This window comes from Aquarana catesbeiana, linkage group LG01, assembly GCF_042186555.1.
Source record: "Aquarana catesbeiana isolate 2022-GZ linkage group LG01, ASM4218655v1, whole genome shotgun sequence".
Classification (NCBI taxonomy): Eukaryota; Metazoa; Chordata; class Amphibia; order Anura; family Ranidae; genus Aquarana; species Aquarana catesbeiana.
Window position 1 is genome coordinate 421,507,855 of NC_133324.1, and position 24,372 is coordinate 421,532,226.

At 44.4% G+C, this 24,372-nt stretch overlaps 1 protein-coding gene across 1 annotated transcript in view; it reads right to left on the reverse strand.

Moving 5' to 3' along the window:
* TTC39B (tetratricopeptide repeat domain 39B) overlaps positions 1–20,983 on the reverse strand; it is a 195,719-nt gene extending 174,736 nt beyond the window's left edge. The window contains exon 1 of the mRNA XM_073635685.1: positions 20,781–20,983. Within this exon, the coding sequence (XP_073491786.1) occupies positions 20,781–20,816 (36 nt within the window). The 5' untranslated portion in view covers positions 20,817–20,983. The remainder of the gene's footprint in view (positions 1–20,780) is intronic.
* Between the last annotated feature and the right edge of the window lie 3,389 nt (positions 20,984–24,372).

Below are 24,372 nucleotides of genomic sequence, written 5' to 3' on the forward strand. Positions count from 1 at the left end.
GTATATACTCCCTTTTTTTTCAGAAAAAAAAAAAAAAAAAAATCGGAAAAAAATATTTTATTGTGCATTGAGTTAGTCAAGGTACATACACTTATAAAGGTCATAGTGTAATAAAAGTATTATGTACAAAGTGATTCATTGAGGTAAAGTAAAACCAATTGCACAACAAGTGTAATATCATGCATAGTAACATATATTTAAAGAAACGAACAATAACTCAGATATCGGAGAACAGACATCCCCTGAGATGTGTACCATTGTAAATGTGCAGGGGAAGAATGGCATCCCAAACATAAAAGTGACTCCCAAAGCAGCATCCATTAGACAAAGTGCAAATCCGCAGTCCCATATCTGACTGAAGATTTGAGAGCCTCATACTCCCGCTTTCACACCTTGACCTGGAGAAGTCTGGTGAGAATTAGGTGAGGGGCTACCTCCGGATTCTCCAGCCATTCCTGCCATATTCTGCTAAAAATGCCTGCCACATTTCTGTGCTGGTATGCATTTTTTTTCCCTAACAAGTATTGTATTCACCTGTTGTATCCATTGGACAGACGTTGGTACTCGAGAAGCGAGCCAGAACCTCGCAATCAACTTTCTAGCAAGGTAAAACAATCTAATCAGGGCAATAAACCCTGTTCCAAATTAATATGCCAATGATATTTTTTTCATTTACCTAAATAATTGATCTAAACAACAGTCAGCATAATTCTCATGTGATCAACTATTAAGAGTACAATTCAAATTTTATTGAACAAACCTAATGATAACAGTTTTTATTTTTCAAAATAAAAAACTTACAATGCACTGTTCCAAATTATTACACACAGTAAGTTTCAAAACACTTTATAGGTTGTAAGGAAGTTAAAATTGTCATTTGTTGTGTTTGCAGCATATTTACTAAAATCAAAAGCCATTTCAATCAAACTTTGAACAACATTTTAACTTTTTAAACATTTTAACAGGTCACGTTACATAACAGCCTCCAAGGAACCAAATGTATTCCCCAGATATATCAAAGTGTCATTGGCGTAGAGGGAGATTTTATCCTCCCTCTCACCACGACGAAACCCCACAATGTCCGGTGAGGTCCTGACCATAGCCGCCAGTGGCTCCAATGCCAGGACAAAAAGGAGGGGCGAAAGTAGACACCCTTGCCTAGTGCCCCTGTGCAGTGCAAATACCCCGGACAGAATCCTATTAATTTGTATTCTAGCACAGGGAGCAGCATACAGGAGCTGTACCCAAGCCAGAAAGGTCTTTCCAACCTTGAATTTTCTCAATACCGCCCAAAGGTATTTCCACTCAACACTTTCAAACATCTTGGCAGCGTCGAGGGAGAACAGCGCCCTATCTCTAGGGTTATCTACAGCTAGCTGGAGGTTTAGGAACAAGCAACATATGTTGAGGACCGTAGACCGAGCCCGGATAAAACCAGACTGGTCCAAATGTACCAGACCTGATGCAACCCCCACCAATCTCGTGGCCAGGACCCTAGCCAAGAGTTTAATGTCTTTATAAGTGAAATGGGCCTATACGAGTTGGGCAGCAATGGGTCCTTGCCAGGCTTGGGTATGACCACTATGGCTGCCTCGTTCATGGATTGGGGAAAGACTGCCAGATCTAAATGCGGCATTCAGGGTATCTAATAGGAGAGGGAGGAGTGGGTCACTATATCTTTTATAAATCTCAGCTGGGAGACCATCTTTCCCCGGGGATTTACTGTTAGCCATAGAAGCCACTGCTTCAGTAAGTTCAAGTGTAATGAGAGCGTTTAATGTTTTGCAACCACTCACATACAGAGATGGAAGAGGGCACTGGTCTAAAAAGTCAGCAAATTCCATTTCCGTGTGAGAGACCTTAGAGGTGTACATATCTTCAAAATAGTATCCAAAAACCGATGCCACCTGATCCGAGCCATGTACAATTGCACCTGTAGGGGTCTGGATGGCATCAATCTGCGATTTTGCCCGCTGAGCCCGAGCTATCATCGCCAGCAGATGTCCCATATGTTCACCCTCTTCAAAGTGCCTCTGTTGCATAAAAAATTGTTTATGTGCAGCAGTGGTAGCAGCTTGTTTATATATGGCCTGGGCAGCAGCTTTGTTCAGATTCTGGTGAGGGCTGATGTCAGAAAGCTTACCTGGTTGGGCGACGGTGCGCGCCGGTGCATGCATTCCTGTCTGTGCTGGGGAGCGTGCTTCTGTGGGCACTGGTGTGTCTGATCCAGCTGACCATGGTGTGCGCAGTGGCGCCCGGGCACGCGCCCGCCTATGGGCACTGGGATGCGTGTGCCTGGTGGTGCTGGGGGCGCACTCGGGCACGTGCGGGTGCCTGTGCGTATCGGCGCACACACGTGCGCGGCATTTGGCGCCAATCAGCCTATTTAGGCTTGCTGCAATCTCTGCTCAGTGCTGCCTGATCAACAGCTCCTGTGCCATAGTTCCATTACCCTCTCTGTTCCTGTGTTCCTGAGTTCTGATCCGTTATCGACCCAGCTTGCCTATTGGACCTTCCTGACTGCTGCCTGAACCTGACCCCGGCTTGTTTGACCCACTCCTGGCTGCTCCTCTTGTACCTCTGCTGCCTGCCCGTTGCCGACCTCTTCCTGTGTGTGACCAGTCTACAGCTCCTGCTCAGCATCTGTTGCCTGTGCACCTGATTACTACTTGCTGATCGGAGGACCACCTCTCTTCAGGCATCCGGATCCCTGCACCAAGCTCTCATACCATTCCGCACTCATGGGCTCCCTGTCTGCTCTATCAGGGGTCCCGAGTCGGATACGTAAGGGAGCCTACCCTCTGCCCAAGCGGACTCACTGGTCTGGTAAGTGAGAGACCTGACAGCTGAGCAATGCAATGCTCCTCAGCCTCCGAGCTTCAGCAAGCACCAGGGTCTCCCATTCCCTAGTTTTAGACTCGATATCGGAAATTCGTTTTATGATAAGGCCTCGGAGATGCGCCTTTAGGGCATCCCAAACAACCCCCGGAGCTGCCTTATTCCTATTGCATCTAATAAAAGATGGCAAGCACCCTAGGCAGGGGATCATCGGCAGGGAACATTTGGAGCCAAAAGGGGTTTACTTTCCACAATCTTTCCCCAGGGACACCCGGGACGGAAATCGTTGCCCGCAGAAGGTAATGATCAGAGATACTTTGAGGGGCATATTCTATCAGAGTAACTGTAGATATGGCCAAAGGGTTGCATAAACAAAAGTCAATACGGGACAATGCTCTATGTGATGCAGAGTAACAGGAATAGCACCTCCCATCTGGATATCTGTCCCTCCATGCATCTCCCAAGCCAAGCTCACCGATCAGCTTTGCAAATGAGGTGCCGCCCCCAGAACCTCTGGAGGGTCTGCTGGGTGGTGAGAACTTATCTAGGAGATTAAAGTCCTCCAAAACCCAAACGGGTATATCAGTATATGGAGCCATAAATTGTGCTCAGTAGGTGAGCCTATCAGCAGAGAAAGGTGGAGGGACATAAACACTGCCTATAATACACAGCATGCCAGCTAGCTTACATAGCAGAAAAATGTATCTGCCTTGATCATCCACCCGAGAATGTATTCGTTCAAAAAAGAGACAACATTTGAGATTAAGATACTAACCCCTCTGGAAAATGAGGTGTGAGTGGAGTGAAACTGCACTTGATAAGCAGAGTTTTTCAGTGAAGATAAAGTAGTAGGTGTGTTTCCTGCAGACACACCACTGCATAACGATACGATTTAAGTGTAGAAAAAAGTGCCTGACGTTTCACCGCATCACCCAAACCCCGCGCATTCCCCAAGATAAGATGTCATTATGGCGGTTGACTGCAATCTTAACAATAACAGTAGACATAGCAGCCCCATAGTGGGTGGCATAAAATAAAAGAAAAACACTGCACCGAGCCAGTCATAGGCCCCATTATGGCACAGGGAGTTGGGCCAGGCAATTGGTAAGCATTCCAAAGAAAGGGGAAGGAGAATCGGGACACTGCTAGTCGCAGACATAGGGGAGCATATAGTCAGAGTAGCTAATTGGGTGGCAGTCACTTCAATGATGCAGTAGGCACACATGGCAGTAAACTTTGCAAGGGTCCAATGTAGACCAACAGCAGGGGGCAGGGAGCCAAATAACAGAGTAGAAAAAAAAAAAACAAAAGTCCCCAAAAACAGATGAGGTCAAACATGAGTGACAAGTCCACACAGGACAGGCAGATTGGGGGGGGGCTACATCACTATTCTGTAGATCCGAAGGGACTTGCCAATTCCACGTGGTGGGGGCAGTATTAAATACAGCAACTATAGGTAAACCTACAGCCTTAATAGGGGTACAAGTAATAAAGCAAATATACCCAACTTGCAGAGAAGAGGCCACTGTTAGTGACTCAGTTATGTGGAGGTTTCCCGCAGGGTATGTTCCTCTCTGTCTACCCAGTCAGACGCAGCAGCAAGATGATCAAAAAAATGGGTGCGATCATTTGCCGTAATGCTCAATTTTGCAGGTAGAGCACTGCATAAGAAACATAACGGCGTAATCTTTTCTTGACATCCATAAACTTAGCCCTCCTACGTTGCAGGTCAGCAGGGAAAGCTGGACATTATCCACTTTCATCGCCTCACCCTTGATTCTGGCCTTGTGTAGAATAACGTCACGATCCTTGAAATTCAGGAGCTTAAAACAGAAAAGGCTGTGGAGGTTCCCCAGGGCGCCGAGGCTTCCCAGGAACATGATGCGCCCTCTCAACTGCAAACATGGGAGAAAACGCTTCCCGGCCAAAAGCTTCCACAAGTCAGCGTTCTATGAATGCTACTGGGTTCTTCCCCTCTGTTTTTTCCAGGATGCCCATTGCCCGCATGTTACTCCTTCTGAGCCTGTTCTCCATGTCTTCCAGGCCTGCAGCGTGGCCCGAAGTTAGGGCCTGCACCTGCCGCAACTCATGCTATAATGGGGCAACATCATCCTCAATAGTGATTACACAGCCTTCTAATGCATCCATGCGATCCCTCAGTTTCTGGATATCTTGCCTGATCAGTGCAACTTCTATTTTCACTCCCTTAAATTCAGCAGTAAGATTGGATAAGTTAGTGTTACAGGAGGTGATTACAAGTGTAGGCTCAGGGTCCTGTGCACTGTGGGCGCTGGGATCACTATCAGAAGCCAGAATAGCAGGGGTACTCACTGTGTCCCAGAGGAACTCAGCAGGGTCATCCAGCCGAGCAGGATCGTGTTCCGGTTTCTCAGGATGGTCTTGTGGAGCCCCTGAGGGGGCGATTGTCGGCTTAGCTGGGGTGTATTTGCCCAGTATCTTTGAGAATAGCTTTTGAGCTGCTTCTTTAGCCGAGCGCGGCGGCCAGCCGCCATCTTGGACAACATGGTCAGGCCCTACAAAAAAGTATTTTCCCTGCTTAGCCATGGCTCCGAGGGGCAGAAGAGGAACCGGAAGACAGCTGAAGAGGTGGCGAGTACAAATCCGGTGCGCAGCAGTGGATATGCGGCAACTACAGGAGGATTTCAGGATAATATGCAAGAGTTCCAGCGGAAAGAGCCCTCAGCATGTCCTACTCCATGCGTTGCAAGCCACGCCCCGTGTTTACACTTTTTAAATCATGATAACAGAAACTAACCAAATGACCCTGATCAAAAGTTTACATACCCCAGTTCTTAATACAGTGTATTGCCCCCTTTAACATCAATGACAGCTTGAAGTCTTTTGTGGTATTTGTGGCTGAGGCTCTTTATCTTCTCAGATGGTAAAGCTGCCCATTCTGCTTGGCAAAAAGCCTCCAGTTCCTGTAAATTCTTGGGCTGTCTTGCATGAACTGTACATTTGAGATCTCCCCAGAGTGGCTGATATTGAGGTCAGGAGACTGAGATGGCCACTCCAGCACCTTCACTTTATTCTGCTATAGCCAATGACAGATCAACTTGGCCTTGTGTTTTGGATTATTGTCATGTTGGAATGTCCAAGTACGTCCCATGCGCAACTTCCTGGCTGATGAATGCAAATGTTCCTCCAGTATTTTTTGATAACATACTGCATTAATCTTGCCAACAATTTTGACCAAATTTCCTGTGCCTTTTTTAGCTCACACATCCCCAAAACATCAGTGATCCACCTCTGGTACCTCTCATCATAGGCCTTGTTGACTCCTCTCCAAATGTAGCGTTTATGATTGTGGCCAAAAAGCTCAATTTTGGTCTCATCACTTCAAATGACGTTGTGCCAGAAAGTTTGAGGCTTGTCTATATGCTGTTTGGCATATTGTAAGCGGGATACTTTGTGGCATTTGCGTAGTAATGGCTTTCTGTCGAATCCACCATGCAGCCCATCTTTCTTCTAGGGCTGCAACTAACAATTATTATCATAATCGATTATGGTAGTTGGCCGATTATTTTTTTCAATTAAATCGGAAAAAAACATTAAGAAAACGTAATATGCCATTTTTTCGTTTATTTAAAATAATAATGAAAAAAAGTGTTACACAGGTATACACAGGTCATATACAGGTATCCTGTCATGATGGGGTTTATAGTACAAACCCCCCCAGGAACACCAATAATGGGGCACTATCCCCCCCCCAGGAACACCAATGATGGGGCACTATCCCCCCCCCCCAGGAACACCAATGGTGGGGCACTATTTCCCCCCCCCGGAACACCAATGATGGGGCACTATTCCCCCCCAGAACACCAATGATGGGGCACTATTCCCCCCCAGAACACCAATGATGGGGCACTATTCCCCCACAGAACACCAATGATGGGGCACTATTCCCCCACAGAACACCAATGATGGGGCACCCCCCCCCAGAAATACTTAGGATCATGGGGCACTTATCACAGAAATGAATGTACTGTACTGACTATTGTATAGCCATTAGCCGCTACCTTATCACTTCACACAGGTGCAGCTCGGCTCTCACGGCTGCTTCTCGTCTCTCTCTGTCTATTCCCTCAAGGCAGCAGCGGGCAGGGCTGAGAATATCAGGGGGAGCTGACATCAGTGTTGAGGAGAGGAGGCGCTACCGCCTTGTACACAGGAGGATTCTAACGGACTGGCAGGGAGGAAGGTGCAGACCAACTAATCGATAATGTAAATCATTGACGATTTTCATTATTGATTAATCGTTTCAGCTCTACTTTCTTCAAGTGCCTACTTATTGTGCATCTTGAAACAGCCACACCACATGTTTTCAGAGAGTCCTGTATTTCACCTGAAGTTATTTGGGGGGGGGGGGGGGGGGTTGCATCCTGGCAGTTGTGGCTGAAATTTTAGTTGGTCTACCTGACTTGGGTTTGGTTTCAACAGAACCCCTCATTGTCCACTTCTTGATTAGAGTTTGAACACTGATGATTGGCATTCTCAATTCCTTGGATATCTTTTTAGATCCCTTTCCTGTTTTATATCCAGAAACGTCAGTACAGCGTTAGATGAAAGATGAAAGATGAAAGGTCTGTCAGGAGTCCATAAACTCATTGACCTTTTATACACACACTAATTACAAGCAAACAGATCACATGTCAGGATGGTTACCTTTAATAGCCATTCAAAACCCTTTGTATCAACTTGTGTGCATGTTATCAGGCCAAAATCACCAGGGTATGTAAACTTTTGATCAGGGTCATTTGGGTAGTTTCTGTTGTCATTAGGATTTAAAAAGTGTAAACACAATTGATTGATAATAAATGGCTTCAACCAAACACTAACCATGAGCGAAAGAAAAGTTTTTGTGTTATCATTCATATTCTCTGAAAAATGGCCAAGAAATCATACATTCTGCCAGGGTATGTAAAATTATGAGCACAACTGTAATTTTGCTCAGTGTAAAAACAGCAGATCTCTCTCTACTTCCCTGACAGAGCAAGGATCTGTCCGTTTACATTGACAGATTCCCGTTCTGTCTCTCCCAGGAGCAATCACGGGATGGTGGCCGCCAGCCATGAGCATCGACCCCAACGTCACTCAACGGCGGCTGGTCAGCAAGTAGTTAAAGCGGACCTTCTGTCATTTTTTTCAACTTTCCATCTATTAAATCTTCTGCCCTTGTTGTTTTAACTTTGGACAGTAAAACACTTTTTTTCCGCCAGTAAATACCTTTATAGATCCCACTTCCCGGTTCATGTCTGGAAAAAAAGCGTAGGCTTATGAAATCATGCACAGCTCTCTCTCACAAACTCTGGGAGTTTGCAAGGAAGGGAGGAGGGATGAGTCATAAGAGGGCCAATGAGAGCTGCAGGTGTGTGTCTGTGTAAATCTAGGAAGTGAACAGACAGCAGCTTCAGCTGCCCACAGTTAAAATGGCTGCAGCCAAACTCAGTGGAGAGAGGTTTCTGCAGCATATTTGGCAAGTACAGCATTACATTATATATAAAATAATATGCAAAGTGGTTGGAGGGAAACTTTAGAATGGCAAAGGTGTTTTTATAACAAATGATGTGAGCAGACTGCAGTTCCTCTTAACTTTTATTAAAATAATTACAGTGCCATCCTCCACATACAGAAAAAGAGAACGGACAATGAATAATTAAACAGTGTGTGTTTAGTATCACTTTAAATGAACCCAAAATATGGGTCATATAATGCATCAACGTTGAACCAGTTTATTTGCTATATTTCTTAGTAGTGTTTAGATTGTTAGTTCTCACAAGCAGATACCTCCTAACCCTCGTCTCAAATTGTAACTGTACTGTCTCCCTTTACATTGCAAAGCACTGTGAAAACTGTAGGCGCTATATAAATCCATTTCATAATAATGTGTTTTTCATTTGGCTTTGGGCTGATGTGAGCCTGAAAAGCTAAATGTCATAGCTGTACACCATCAGGCAGCTTAACGCTAGGAGGAACATCAGGTTGAATCATGTGAATAGTAAACAATCTTCATATTTAATAAGATTTTTTTTTTCTTCAAAAAGAGAGGGTTTGTTGGCTGCTCTTCCAAAATGAAAAAAAACGTATTCGAATCCTGCAGCTATTCTTATGATGTATAAATGAAAATGAGAGCAAGAGAGCACACATGGTGAAAATGACACACAAGCAGAGACGCATTTGTATGTGATGATCACATCTCCTGTCACCTTGACAACCATGAGCAGAAGACAGCCTGCTCCCAAACCATCTAATATTAGATCCCTTTTATCTCCAAACATATGCGAGTACTGCCATCATCCCGAGAGGCACTACAGTCCCCTGTGTAGAGAAGTCGGGGGAAGCAGCTGCTCTACTCCAAGGCAGCACATTATCACCATCCTGACAAGCCAATGATGCGCAAAATGTGCACAGCGGGTCACGTGATCCTTGTTGCCATGCAATACAACACACCCACATGTACTTAGCACAACTAAATAAGGGGGGGGGGGTATTTATTCAAACCGGAGCAGACAAGATTTAGATGAGCATGTTCAGTTAAAAGGGACATTAAAATCTTTGTTTTTTGTTTTTTTTCAGAAATCAAATAATTTAACTTACATTTACAGTTTTTTCCTAAAAAAAAAAAAAAAATTCCTCCTCCATGTTTACTTTTGAAATTATCCCTTGGCTGCACTGACATACTCCCTACTCTATATGTTTTATGTTGGGAGAGATTTACTAAAACTGGTGCACAGAGAATCTTGTTTAGCTGTGCATATTAACCAATCAGCTTTTACCTTCAGCTTGTCCAATTAAGTTTTGACAATAAGGCTGGGTTCACACTGGTACGACACGACTGTCATCCCACTTTGCCCTGCGACATCTTTCCTATATCGGTCATACTTACATCCGACTTGAATGAACAAGATAAGATTTTGCTCCAACTTTGTGATAGTCTGACTTGTCTTTTGACCAATCAAAACAATCCCAGTGTGACAAAAAACTTCCTTTTACTGCTGCTGTAATCACCACGTCGGATATTACAAGTCAGATGGTTAGGACAAGGATCCTACTTTGATCCGACTTCAATATTTAATGGGCTGAAGTAGGACCAAAGTCGGACCAAAGTAGTGCAGGGAGCATTTTCAAAGTCGGATCGACTTGTGTCGGACCAGTTAAGACGGCTCTCATAGGGAAACATTGATTTTCACACGTCACGCGACATGAGTTCCCAATGTCGGAGCGCTTGTCGTACAATTGTGAACCCAGCCTAAAACCTGGAAGCTGATTGGTTACTATGCAGAGCTGCACCAGATTCTGCGTGCAACAGCTTTGGTAAATCTCCCCCATTGAGTCCTGCAAGGGCTCTTTCACATGGGGGATCCGTATGTCCGTTTTTCATCCTTCCGTTTTCGGATGAAAAACGGACATACATGTATCCCTATGAAGCGTCGGATGTCAGCGGTGACATGTCCGCTGACATCCGACCCGCTCCGATCCGAAAAGTGTAACGGAGGAAAACCCTACTTTTCCATCCGTTTTCGGATCGGACCGGGTGACGACGGACTCTACGGTCCGTCATCATCCAATCCCCCATAGGGGAGAGCAGTGCTCTGACAGGTCCGTCGCTGCACAGTGTGCAGCGACGGACCTGTCATTTTCCTGCTGATCCCCGCTGAGCAAGCGGGTGTTCACGGGGCGGATCATCACTGATCCGCCCCGTGTGAAAGAGCCCTAAGTGTCTCCTTTATGTGCGCACCCCCGCTCTGTGCTACAGCTGTACATGTGGCGTTCCGAGCACCGCACACACAGGCAGCAGCAGAAGGACACACAGAACAAAATGCCACACCTCTACTCCTCCGCAGTGGTGACTGACAGCAGTTCTGTGCCCCACTCACACTGGCTGTGTGTGCAGTGCTTGGAACCATAGTAGAATGTTATGTTATTTTCTATATCAGAACACTGAATGTACAGTTTTAGTACAGAGCACAAGCGTGCACTTAGGCCCCTTTCACACTGGGGCGGGGGCGGCATCAGCGGTAAAGCGCCACTATTGTTAGCAGCGCTTTACTGTCGGTATTCGGCCGCTAGCGGCCGAGAAAGTGTTAAAGATACCGTAAAGCGCCTCTGCAGAGGCGCTTTGCCGGCGGTATAGCCGTGCTGCCCATTGTTTGCAATGGGCAGGAGCGGTGAAGGAGTGGTGTATACACCGCTCTGAAGATGCTGCTAGCAGGACTTTTTTTCCCGTCCTGCTAGCGCACCGCTCCAGTGTGAAAGCCCTCGGGGCTTTCACACTGGAGAGACAGCAGCGGCTGTTTCGGGTCAGTTTGCAGGCGCTATTATTAGCGCAATAGCGCCTGCAAACCGCCCCAGTGTGAAAGGGCCCTTAGAGGAGGTTCCATAGGTCCCGTTGCCAGAGGGGGAACATATAGAATGGCAGTGTGTCTGGTGGACACTTTCTGTAAATGCAGAGGATGATTTTTTTCTAAAAAAAAAAAAAAAATAACAAAAAACAGAAAAACAGCAAATACATGCAAATTATATTATTGATTTTCTAAAAAATCTTTAAAAGGACAGTTTCATTTTTGAAAATAAAAGATAAAAGCTAATGCAGTCTGGCGACTCTTGTTCTACATCAATCCTCGTTTCACTGCTTCTTTACGCTGCAATCCCTACATTGCAGCACCTACATGCTGTTGCACATGCGTTTTACATGCATTTACAGGTTTCTTTTTTCTTCTAATGAGTTGCATTTACAGGTGAGGTGTGTTCACATGTGCTCTGCTACAAAAAACATGCAGCATTATGTACTTTTTGTCGTCAGTTTGAATCCCAACCACAGCACTACCTGCATGTTCTCCCTGTGCCTCGTGGGTTTCCTCCGGGTACTCCGATTTCCTCCCACACGCCAAAGACATGCTTGCAGGTTAATTGGCTCGTGTCTAAATTGTCCCTAGTATTACCTTTTGTACCACCACCCCCTCCATTAGAATGTAAGCTCTACGAGCAGGGCCCTCCTGTACCTTTTGTATTGAACTGTACTATAATTGTGTTGCCCCCCCCTATACATTGTAAAGCACTGCGTAAACTGTTGGCGCTATATAAATCGCGTATAATAATAATAATAATATGTATGAATGTGAGTTAGGGACCTTAGATTGTAAGCTGCTTGAGTGCAGAGACTAATGTGAATGTACAATTTATATATGTGAAGCACTGCGTAAATTGACAGCGTTATATAAAAAAATAAATGTGAATGCACCACAATGGTGTAATCGGGGCTCACTGATATACATTCTTTTTCCTTGCACTTACATTTGACTGCATATGGTGAAAACAAGCCCTAACTTCTATTTTAAATTATTTTTTTATTGGCTTTGCTCAAATTAATGCTGGCCATACACTATACGAAAAATCGGCCAAACCCATTTTCAAAAACGAACGTTTGACCGCAAATGATCGTGCCATCATGTAATGACCGATAAATCGTTCGGTGGACATAAATAATTTTTTTGTTCGTTTTTTTACATATACCTAGAGCATACAGTTCAGACGGGAAACACATTTACTTTTCAATTTATCGTTCGTTTGGCATAAAATTTCCAACCTTGTCCTTAGTTTTTTCGGCTCAAAAACGTCCCAATGATTATCGATTTTGTGCCCATTAACTGACCGAAAAAACGAACGAACGGTCTAAATGACCGATTTTCGGACGATTTTTCGTATAGTGTATGGCCAGCATAATAGTGGCCACACATGCTTCAATTGTTTTATTCTATGCATCTGAGATCCGATCAAAATGATCAACCATCCCCAATCAATTTGGAGTAAATTGTGATCAGATTTGATAAAATGGGTGTTGAACAGGGCAGAATATTATCAATCCTTTAGCATAGATCAACAGCACAGATACTTTGTTCATGAATACGATTGCATTTTGATCAAAGTATTCAATTTACATGGTGGAAATAGAAATAAGATTATACACTTACAACGATATGTTATGGCTGTCTTAACTATAAAATGAAAACCACTTTTCCATGTGTGGCCCATCGATAGGCTACATAGTTGACTATAGATTGATAAATGATTTGACAGCTTACAAAAGAAATCAAAGTGTGTAAGGTCACCGTGGAGGAGATTTACTAAAAGTGGTGTACACAGAATCTGGTGCAGATGTGCATAGTAACCAGCTCCTAACTTCAACTTGTTCAATTAAGCTTTGACAATAAGCCCGCGTTCACACCGGGCCGATTTGACATGTCAAATCACATTCCAAATCGGAGCCTATTGCTGGCAACGGCACCATTCTCAAAAGAAGTTCCTGCACTACTTTTGTTGATTTGTTGGGGCAATTTTAATTGACAGGAGCTTCATCCCTTCGAGACCTGGTAGTCCCTAATGTGTGTGTGATCTACCCACCACTAAATTGATGTTCTTTCAGAACATGACAGGTTTCTATAAGTGTAATAAATGCTCTGTATGTTCAATTAACAGGATTGCCAATAAGAAGACTACTCGGTTTAGTTCTTACAGTACAGCTCAGGTCTTTGATATAAAGCCCTTCATAACATGTTCTACCCCGAACGTAGTTTATCTTCTTACCTGCTTCTGCAGGTTTCAGTACATTGAACACACTATACGTCCACTGCAATTTAGACTTAACGAGCACATAGGCAACATTAAGAGAGGCAGGCCACCCTGTCTCTGGGCACTACTTGGAAGTGCATAATATAAATAAGGCTGGCACTTGTTTTATAGGTATTGACAAACTTAAATTGCATGGGGGGGGGGGGGGGTAGACGCCAGGAGATTTCAAAACTTGAGATGAGTTGGATTTATTAGGGTCAAATGTCTTTGACCTCTCGGTTCGAATGCTGATGTAGGAGGGAAATGCCTTTATTGATAATGCTCGAATATACCATTTATTCCCTTACATATGGTTTACATAATAGGATATATATATATATATATATATATATATATATATATATATATATATATATATATATATATATATATATATTTTATACTTCAATTCTAAATGTATTTTATTTTACTATTAATTTGAGATTTTACTGTATTTTTGTTATCGACTTGGCTTCCTTCCCATTTACAAAAATGTTTCGGTGAATTGCATTGGCCAATATCAGAGATATCCTCTAGGGGTCGCTTGTTGCGTATTAGTGTCTATGCAAGTCAGGAATGACATCAGGGATACTCGATTGTTTCTGTTATGGTTATAATCGGGTAAGTTTATCTTTTATCCTTTATTCATTATGATTGGATACCTCTCTCCTTTACTAATCAAATCTATTTGTTTGGCCCCCGTATCATGATATGGTGCTTGAAACAGAGGCTTGGTTCCTCTGATTGAGGTGAATCAGGAAGGAAGCTTGATTGACATTAATTATGGCTGTCGCGTGATAGCGAGGCTTGGTTTTATCCTTGCTATATATAGCAATGACTCAGCGTGGCGCTCGTTGCCCCTGGAAAACGTCACGTATGACGAAACATGTTGGCCGGTGCTACGCGCTGACGTCATTGCGCCCCATGTGATCCCAGAAGGACGGGTGTATGTTTTTTGTTGCCGGCAAAGAGGTTTTTTAATGCGCAGAACGAATTTTAATCTTGTAAGTAGCCATGTGGCTTTCCTTTTATTAAAACTTGGTTGTATGGTATTACACTATTGGAGCCTTTTTCTTCCTATGTAAACTTTATGGATGATCCAGAGATATTGATGTGATTGGAGTTGTGGCTACAATAAGATAGATCTGCGATTTGGCTTCCCTCAAGGGTTTTTCCCCATACCTTGCAGAGGTTTTACTGCTTGCTTACGTGACCATCCTAGCGATAGGTGGTCCCGATTATCGGGTAAGAGTCTCCGAATACCACTCTTGGTGTGACACTGAAGATAGCTCATCACTTGGTGGACGTTTTTATTTTACTCCTCAGGGATTTTCCAACATTAAATGGACTAATAACTTACTTATTTTTGCACTTTATTAATAGTGTGTCACTAGCAGTTTGTTTAATCCTTCATAGCGATTTTTGTCTAATCAATTGATTAGTCCAGCCATTTGCACATTTTTTTAATTAATTGTTAATGTGGTTATTATTTATGCACTAGGTAGCACATTGATTAGCGTGATTGTTATTTTTTAATTGTTTTACCTTGCTGATATAACTTGGTTTATATGCACCAGTCTTTTTTTTTACTGACTGAAATGCCGCTTTGAAATCGTGCGAGTTCAGCTGAACCTAGGCTAAAACCTGGAAGCTAACTGGTTACAATGCACAGCTGCCCCAGTAACTCTCCCCTCCATGAGTCCACTGGGCAGGGTGAAAAATGATCAATGATTTTATATCAATTAGCAGCAATTAGATCTGATTTTTATTTTTTTTTAGCAGATTATGAGATTACATAGTGTAAAAAAAAAATCAATGTGATCAATAACATAAGGTGTAACTAAGTGCAATTTTTTATTTTTTGCCAACAGGCAGGTACTTTATCGCAGAAGAGGTTTTCTCTGCAATAAAATAAAATTACCTGCCAGTTTGCAATTCTTGACGAATGTTAATGTGCTTAGTGCCAATCTTCTGGGATAAAGGACTCCCGCGTATGCACAGCAATGATATCATCTTGCACTGGCCAATCAAGACGGCTGAAGACTGGCACCTGGAAGAAGCCAAATAGAAGATTCCTCTGCCAGTTGGGAACTTTGCAGTGGTTGAACCAGAGGTTGGTATTGCTGATTTTAAAGCAGTATTAAACCCAAATCAAACATTACATTACAGCTTAACAATTCTTGGATGTGATGGCTGCATTAGTTTTCTTTTTTTAGGCTTTCTTTCTTCCTTTTTAATCTAGTGATCCAGCCAGCAAGTATTTTATTTTTCAGAAGCTCAACCTCTCCAGCAGAATGCATCCGTTTACATGGATGAGACAATTAATTTACCACTGACTAGAGATGTACCGAAATTTCAGCGGCTAAAACATAGAATGGCTGAAAATGGTGCTTTCGGTATTTTGCCAATAGAAAAATAAAAAGTGGATAATGGCGCAGAAAACGCATGCGATTTTGCAGCAATTTTGCTGAGCTTATGGTGCGTTTTTCATGAGCCATGTGACTCAAAACCGTAATATGTGCATTATTGAAGCATTCTTGCTGCATTTTCAATGCATTTCAAAGTGGAGGTGCATTTTTTATTTTTTACTGACAAAAAAAAAAAAGCAGCAAGCAAAATTTTTAACACCATAACTGAAGCGCAATGAACCAGTGTGAAGACATACATAAAAATTAAAGGTATGCATTTATCTTGAGTTTTTCTTGCGCTAAAGGTGCCGATTATGGCCGACAAATTCATATTCATGATATTAATTAAAAAGTCAACTAGGAAAATGTATATTTATATTTATTACACACACACACTGTTTTCAAGCCAAGTGCATCCTGCATTTTCAAACCACCTAGGAGAAGAGCTCTCCTTGGGGGTCCTCGTGCGGGCGCGATCCCGAGTCCAGCATTTACGTCCATAGGCACAGAATGCCGGACTTGGCCCCGCCCCTCCCCTCGTGTCATTGGATTTGATTGACAGCAGCGGGAGGCAATGGCTGCGCTGCTATCAATCTATCCAAACAAGAGCCAAGACAACGGGCAGAGAGGTAGAGCGCATCTCTACCGTGGGAATGAACGGGCTCAGGCGAGCTCATCCAAGCCTGTGCCCAGGCAAAGAAACAACATCCAAGCCTGTGCCCAGGGAAAGAAACAATTTAACCGCTTCCCGCCCGCTGGCCATCATATGACGTCCTTGACTTTGAGCAGGTATAGCTGAATGATGCCTGCAGCTACAGGCATCATTCAGATATTGTCTTTTAGAGCCGGCGATTCCTAAGCCCTCATTCACACGAGGCGGACTCTACTTCCACGGAGCCCGCCTCGGTCCGCTGGCTCAGCGGGAGATCTCTCCGTTGATCTCCGCTGAGCCGACGGATGACAGGTCCCTCTCTGCTCACTGAGCGGGGAGGGGCTTGTCAGGCGCCGCTGCTGCCTATGGAGGGATCGGATGAAAATGGACAGCATGTCCGTTTTCATCAGATCTCACCCAATCCGATAGCGACGGATCCGGACGTAGGGCCATCCATCTGCTTTTTGCGGATCGGACGGGGTCGGATGTCAGCGGACATGTCTCCGCTGACATCCAATGCTCCATAGGCTAACACGGAGCGCCCGTTCAGGTCCGCCGTCAAAACTGACAGGCGGACCTGAACGGTCCAATCGTGTGAAAGGGGCCTTACGACACAAGAATGATCATAGCAGCTGTTCAGCCACTTGATCGTTCTTACGGATGGCGAAAGGGGACGTCCCCCCCTCCCGCCGCCCTCCGATACTTCTACCGACTCACCCCTGCCGTCGGTGAGTCGGAGAAGGGATCCGTCGGCACCAAAACTTCCATTAAGTGCACCTCTGCTACTGACGGGTGCTTAAAAATGTAAAACCATTATCTCAAAAAGGTAAAAAAAAAAATTAAAAAATGACTGTCGTTGTAACCGATTATAAAGTATCATCTGGAATTTGGCTTCAGGGCCAGTTCACACCACATGGAGTCCAGAGCATTTTTTTCTGCATCACAAAAAGCATTGATAGTAGGTTATAGAGCTGCACGATTCTGGATAAAAATGAAAATCGCGATTTTTAACTTTACTGGTTTTTTTTGTTTGTTTTTTTTTTTTTTAATTCATTGCAGTGTATCTTTTCCCCCAAAAAAATGCGCAAATACAGTGTGACAAAATATTGCAATGACCGCCATTTTATTCTCTAGGGTCTCTGCTAAAAAAATATATAATTTTTCTGCCAGTAAATACCTTATACAGCCCACTTCCTGTTTCTTGTCTGGTAATTAACCTAGGCTTATGACATTATGCACAGCTATCTCTCTCACTCTCGTGAGAGTTTGCCAGGAAGGGAGGGGGGGGGGATGAGTCATGAGAGGGCCAATAAGAGCTGCAGAGCTGGAGGTGTGTCTGTGTAAATCCAGGAAGTGAACAGGCAGCAGCTTTAGCTGCCCAAAGTTAAAATGGCTGCAGCCAGAGTTAGTAGAGAGAGATTTCTGCAGCATATTTGGCAAGTACAGAATCACAGTACAGTGGAACCTTGGTTAATGAGTAACGGTAGTTAATGAGCTTTTTTAAAGAGGAGCAACTTTTTTTTAAAAATCCTGACTCGGTTTACGAGTGTTGTCTTGCAAAACGAGCAGAATTCAAGGTAATGTGGTCTGCAGTACCGCATTTGGCCAGAGGTGCTGGGGCGCCGGTGACACTCGGAATGGTTCAGAGCCGTTTGGAAATACTCGTAATCACTCGGAAATACTCCGTTCCCAAGTGTTTCCGAGCCTTTTCAAGGGTTTCCGAGTTTAGCCAAGCTGTCCCCGAGTATTTCCGTGGCTCTCTGGCGCCCCCCCCACCTCTGGCCACATGCGGTATTGCATGCAATAGAAGTCAATGCAGAACGATTTATCTTCGTTTCCATTTACTACTATGGGGAAACTCGCTTTGATATGCGAGTGCTTTGGATTACAAGCATTCTCCTGGAACGGATTATGCTCATAATCCAAGGTTCCACTGTTTATATAAAATAATATGCAAAGTGGTTGGAAGGAAGCTTCAGAATGGCAAAGATGTTTTTATTACAAACTATATGAGCAGACAGCAGTTCCTCTTTAACTCCTTGCTGACCGTCGCACGCCGATATACGTTGGCAGAAGGGCACATACAGGTATATTAACGCACCTGTACGTTGCCCTTTAAAATGCGGCATTGTGGGCGCGCGCACCCGCCGCGAGCTCCGTGAGTGTGATCGCGGACTCGATGTCCGCGGGGATACCTGTGATCATCTCACAGAGAGGTAGAACGGGGAAATGCTGATGTAAACAAGCATTTCCCCCATTCTTCCTAGTGACACTGATCACCGCTCCCTGTAATCGGGAGCGGTGATCAGTGACGTGTCACACATAGCCCCTCCCCCCCACAGTTAGAATCACTCCCTAGGACACACTTAACCCCTGCAGTGCCCCCTACTGGTCAACCCCTTCACTGCCAGTCACATTTACACAGTAATCAATGCATTTTTAATCACACTGATCGCTGTATAAATGTGAATGGTCCCAAAATAGCACCAAAAGCGTCCAATGTGTCCACCATAATGTCGCAGTCACGATAAAAATCGCTGATCACCACCATTATTAGTAAAAAAAAAAAAATATTAATAAAAATGCCATAAAACTATCCCCTATTTTGTAGACGCTATAACTTTTGCGCAAACCAATCAATAAACGTTTATTGCTGGGTTTTTTTCACCAAAAATATGTAGAAGAATACGTATCGGCCTAAACTGAGGGAAAAAAAAAATGTTTTATATATTTTTGCGGGGATATTTATTCTAGCAAAGAGTAAGAAATATTGCCTTTTTTTCAAAATTGTCACTTTTTTTTTTTTTTTTTTGTTTATAACGCAAAAAATAAAAACCGCAGAGGTGATCAAATACCACCAAAAGAAAGCTCTACAGGGGGTCCCTGAGTTACGAACCTCCGACTTGCGAATGACTCCTACTTACGAACGGGAGGCGGGTGACGTTTTGCGCATGTGCAGCCACTTTTGTGCAGGCACAATCGGAAAACATCGGAAAACGACGTCTGTGCATGCGTGGCTACTCGACAGAACATTGGAAAACGACGTCTGCGAATGCACGGCTACTTGACAAAACATCAGAAAACATCGGAAAACGACGTCTGCGAATGCGCGGCTACTTGACAGAACATCAGAAAATATCGAAAAGCGACGTCTCTGCTGTTCTGCGCATGCGCTTCCAACTTACGAACAAATCCGGCTTAAGAACAGACAGGCAGCCCCTAACATGTTCGTAACTCGGGGACCCCCTGTATTTGTGGGGAAAAAAAGGATATCAATTTTGTTTGGAAGCCACATCGCACGACCGCGCAATTGTCAGTTAAAGCGACGCAGTGCCGAATCGCAAAAAACACTCTGGTTTTTGGCCAGCCAAATGGTCCGGGGCCGAAGTGGTTAAGGGAAAAACAAAAGGGGGGGGTGCACTGGAACGCTCCAAAAACATGCATGCAGAAAAGCATCCGGACTGCGCTTCTATGGTGTGAACTGGCAATCAATCTGTTATTGTATTGAAATCTGGTAATACATATTACACTCCCACCCACCAGACTGCCAATGCTGCTATCTGCTGTGCTCATTCCTCCAGAGTTGTCTCTAATACAGGAGGTATGTTACTGGCCAGATCACCAGGGGGGGAATAAAACGGATGCAGCCACCACATCTATTGATTGTAAGCTGTGATATATTACATTGTTGGTTTGGGGGTTTAATAGCAGCTTTAGGATTGTATCTCCCAACTATTGATTGAAATCTACTTCCCTGTGTGTGTCTCATTGATCCATGTATAGGCTGATGATTACTACTGGGAGAGATCGGTCAGTGTTTATTGAATGATCCCATACATCCACATTAGAAGCGTCAGGCTGGGTGACATGTATGATGTGACAGTCACTAGGACACCCTGCACGTTGCATAGAAATGTATCTAGTAACCCGATCCTGCCTGACTGCATTCTCCATTAGATGACAGAATGCTGAAGACTGGCCGGTGACATCATCTGCTACTACCTGTGTCACACAGTGCTGCCCCAACCACCTGTTATCAGCTCCTTCCTCACTCACAGGACAGCACTTTGTTATGTGTGTGAGGAGGAGAAGGAGGGAGGAAGGAAGTGTGGCTTTTATTATTAGGAGCGCTCCTATCCTAGTACAAGGAACCCTTTACCGGCACGCACGCCATTAAAGCTGTCCCCTTCAGCCCACTCATTTATACCGGGCTCCTCCATGACCCCACAGTGTGCCCCGAACTCTCCTCATACCTCGTCCTTCTCCGTGCCATTGCTGACATGCGCCATGTTTCCGCCTGTGTTTCCCGGGTGTAGAATAACACTTGCCCGTTATGTCCGCTCTCCTCGTAGCCCCGAACACTCCTGGAGCCGTTCAGTCAAAGCGCTCCGGCTCCTATTTCCTCAGTCTCCTCCTTTCTTGTGTGGACCCAATGTCAGCATGTACCTCCTCCAGACACACCTTCCCCTTCAGGCAGCCATCCTCCACACACATCTGTGAGGAGAACTCTGCCTCATACTACTATGGACTAATACTAAATAATAAAGCCCCATACACACTATTACATTGTTCTGCAGATTTTTGTCTTCAGATTTACCAAAACCATGTAGTGCAAGGGTCTGCCTGATTGCATGCAAATTGAAACTTTAATGCCACGTACACACGGTCGGATTTTCCGACGGGAAATGTTCGATGGGAGCTTGTTGTCGGAAATTCCGACCGTGTGTAGACTCCATCGGACATTTTCCATCGGAATTTCCAACAAACAAAATTTGAGATCTATATCTCATATTTTCCAACAACAAAATCCGTTCTCGTAAATTCCAGTCGTGTGTAGACAATTCCAACACACAAAATTCCACGCATGCTCGGAATCAAGCAGAAGAGCCGTACTGGCTATTGAACTTCATTTTTCTCGGCTCGTCGTACGTGTTATACGTCACCGCGTTCTTGACGTTCGGAATTTCCGACAAGATTTGTGTGACCGTGTGTATACAAGACAAGTTTGAGCCAACATCCGTCGGAAAAAAACATGGATTTTGTTGTCGGAATGTGCAATCGTGTGTACGCGGCATTATGCCGCGTACACACGATCAGAATTTCCGACAACAAATGTTCGATGTGAGCTTGTTGTCGGAAATTCCAACCATGTGTAGGCTCCATCGGACATTTGTTGTCGAAATTTCCAACAACAGATGTTTGAGAGCTGGATCTCAAATTTTCCGGCAACAAAATCCGTTGTCGTAAATTCCGAGCGTGTGTAGACAATTCCGACACACAAAATTCCACGCATGTTCAGAATCAAGCAGAAGAGCCGCACTGGCTATTGAACTTCCTTTTTATAGTCCCGTCGTACGTGTTGTACATCACTGCGTTCTTGGCGAGCGGAATTTCCAACAACATTTGTGTGAACGTGTGTATGCAAGACAGGTTTGAGCCAACATCGGTCGGAAAAAAAATCCACATTTTTGTTGTCGGAAAATCCGATTGTGTGTACGCGGCATTAAGGTTTGACCTCATATTATATGGTTTTGGTAAATCTGAAGACAACAATCTGCAGAAAATCTTATGCCGCGTACACACATTCGGATTTTCCAACGGGAAATGTTGGATGTGAGCTTGTTGGCTGAAAATCCGACCATGTGTATGCTCCATCAGACATTTGTTGTCAGAATTTCCGCCAGCAAATGTTGGCCAGCAGATTCTCAAATTTGCCGCCAACAAAACTTTGTTGTCGGACTCTCCGATCGTATGTACACAAATCCGACGCACAAAAGTTCACACATGCTCAGAATCAAGTACAAGCCAGAAGGGCTCAGTCTTGTAAAACTGGCATTCGTATTGGAGGTATTACATATTTCTTGTAAGTCACTACATTCGGAATTGTTGGCCAACATTTGTGTGACCGTGTGTGTGCAAGACAAGTTGGAGCCAACATCCTTCAAACAAAAATCCACGGTTTTGTTGTCGGAAAGTCCGATCGTGTGTACGGGGCATAATATTGTGTATGGGGTTTAAGGGGAATGCACAAGTCTTCCCTTCACAGGATACCTCACTGCATCACTCACTGGATATTTGGGGGGATATTTATTGGAAAAAAATATGCTGTGTTTGGAACATGTCGGTTTCTATTTGTTTCTTTCACAGGGTGAAGCCGGGTTCACATATGTGTGGCCGCGGTTTCCAGATTGGGGTCTGGTGCATTGCTGTTCACTGGTTCAGATGCGATTCAGGTCCGAATTTTTCTCTAAATTTACACCTGAACCGGACCCAAAAACGCACAGGACCCTTCTGGAATTTGCACCATGTCCACCCCGGACATGTGTGAACCAGTGTTCTGTCAAAAGAGTCAACTCGTCGAACTCTCCAACCACGTTAGTTCCGGTGACTCTCCAGCAGCAAGAATTGCAGATTTGGGCAACTTGGCTGTTTTCACAAAACTCTGGCAGTGTCAGCTGGTGCTCCATTTTTTTTTTTTGTGGGGGGGGGGGGGGCAAACAAACCACGCTGCCAGTGTTCTGTGAAAACAGCCAAGTCGTCATGTACCGTAATGTATACGCTGCTGGTGTTCTGTGCAAACAGCCAAGTCCTCGTGTACCGTAGTGTATACACTGCCGGTGTTCTGTGAAAACAGCCAAGTCGTCGTGTACCATAGTGTATACACTGCCGGTGCTCTGTGAAAACAGACAAGTCCTCGTGTACCGTAGTGTATACACTGCCGGTGTTCTGTGAAAACAGCCAAGTTCTCGTGTACCGTAGTGTATACACTGCCGGTGTTCTGTAAAAACAGCCAAGTCGTCGTGTACCGTAGTGTATACACTGCCGGTGTTCTGTGAAAACAGCCAAGTTGTCGTGTACTGTAGTGTATACACTGCCAGTGTTCTGTGAAAACAGCCAAGTCGTCGTGTACCGTAGTGTATACCCTGCCAGTGTTCTGTGAAAACAGCCAAGTCGTAGCGTACTGTAGTGTATACACTGATGATGCTCTGTGAAAACAGCCAGGTCGTCGTGTACCGTAATGTATACGCTGTCGGTGTTCTGTGAAAACAGCCAAGTCGTCGTGTACCGTAATGTATACACTGACGATGCTCTGTGAAAACAGCCAGGTCGTCGTGTACCGTAATGTATACGCTGTCGGTGTTCTGTGAAAACAGCCAAGTCGTCGTGTACCGTAATGTATACACTGACAATGCTCTGTGAAAACAGCCAGGTCGTCGTGTACCGTAATGTATACGCTGTCGGTGTTCTGTGAAAACAGCCAAGTCGTCATGTTCCATAGTGTATATGCTGCCGGTATTCCGTGAAAAAACGCCAAGTCGTCATGTACCATAATGTATACGCTGCCCATGTTCTGTGAAAACAGCCAAGTTGTCGTGTACCGTAATGTATACGCTGCCGGTGTTCTGTGAAAACAGCCAAGTCGTCGTGTACCGTAATGTATACGCTGCAGGTGTTCTGTGAAAACAGCCAAGTCGTCGTGTACCGTAGTGTATACACTGACAATGCTCTGTGAAAACAGCCAGGTCGTCGTGTACCGTAATGTATATGCTGTCGGTGTTCTGTGAAAACAGCCAAGTCGTCATGTTCCATAGTGTATATGCTGCCGGTATTCCATGAAAACACGCCAAGTCGTCATGTACCATAATGTATACGCTGCCAGTGTTCCGTGAAAACAGCCAAGTCATCGTGTACCATAATGTATACACTGCCGGTGTTCTGTGAAAACAGCCAAGTCGTCATGTACTGTAATGTATACGCTGCAGGTGTTCTGTGAAAAGAGCCAAGTCGTCGTGTACCGTATTGTATACGCTGCCGATGTTCTGTGAAAACAGTCAAGTTGTCTTG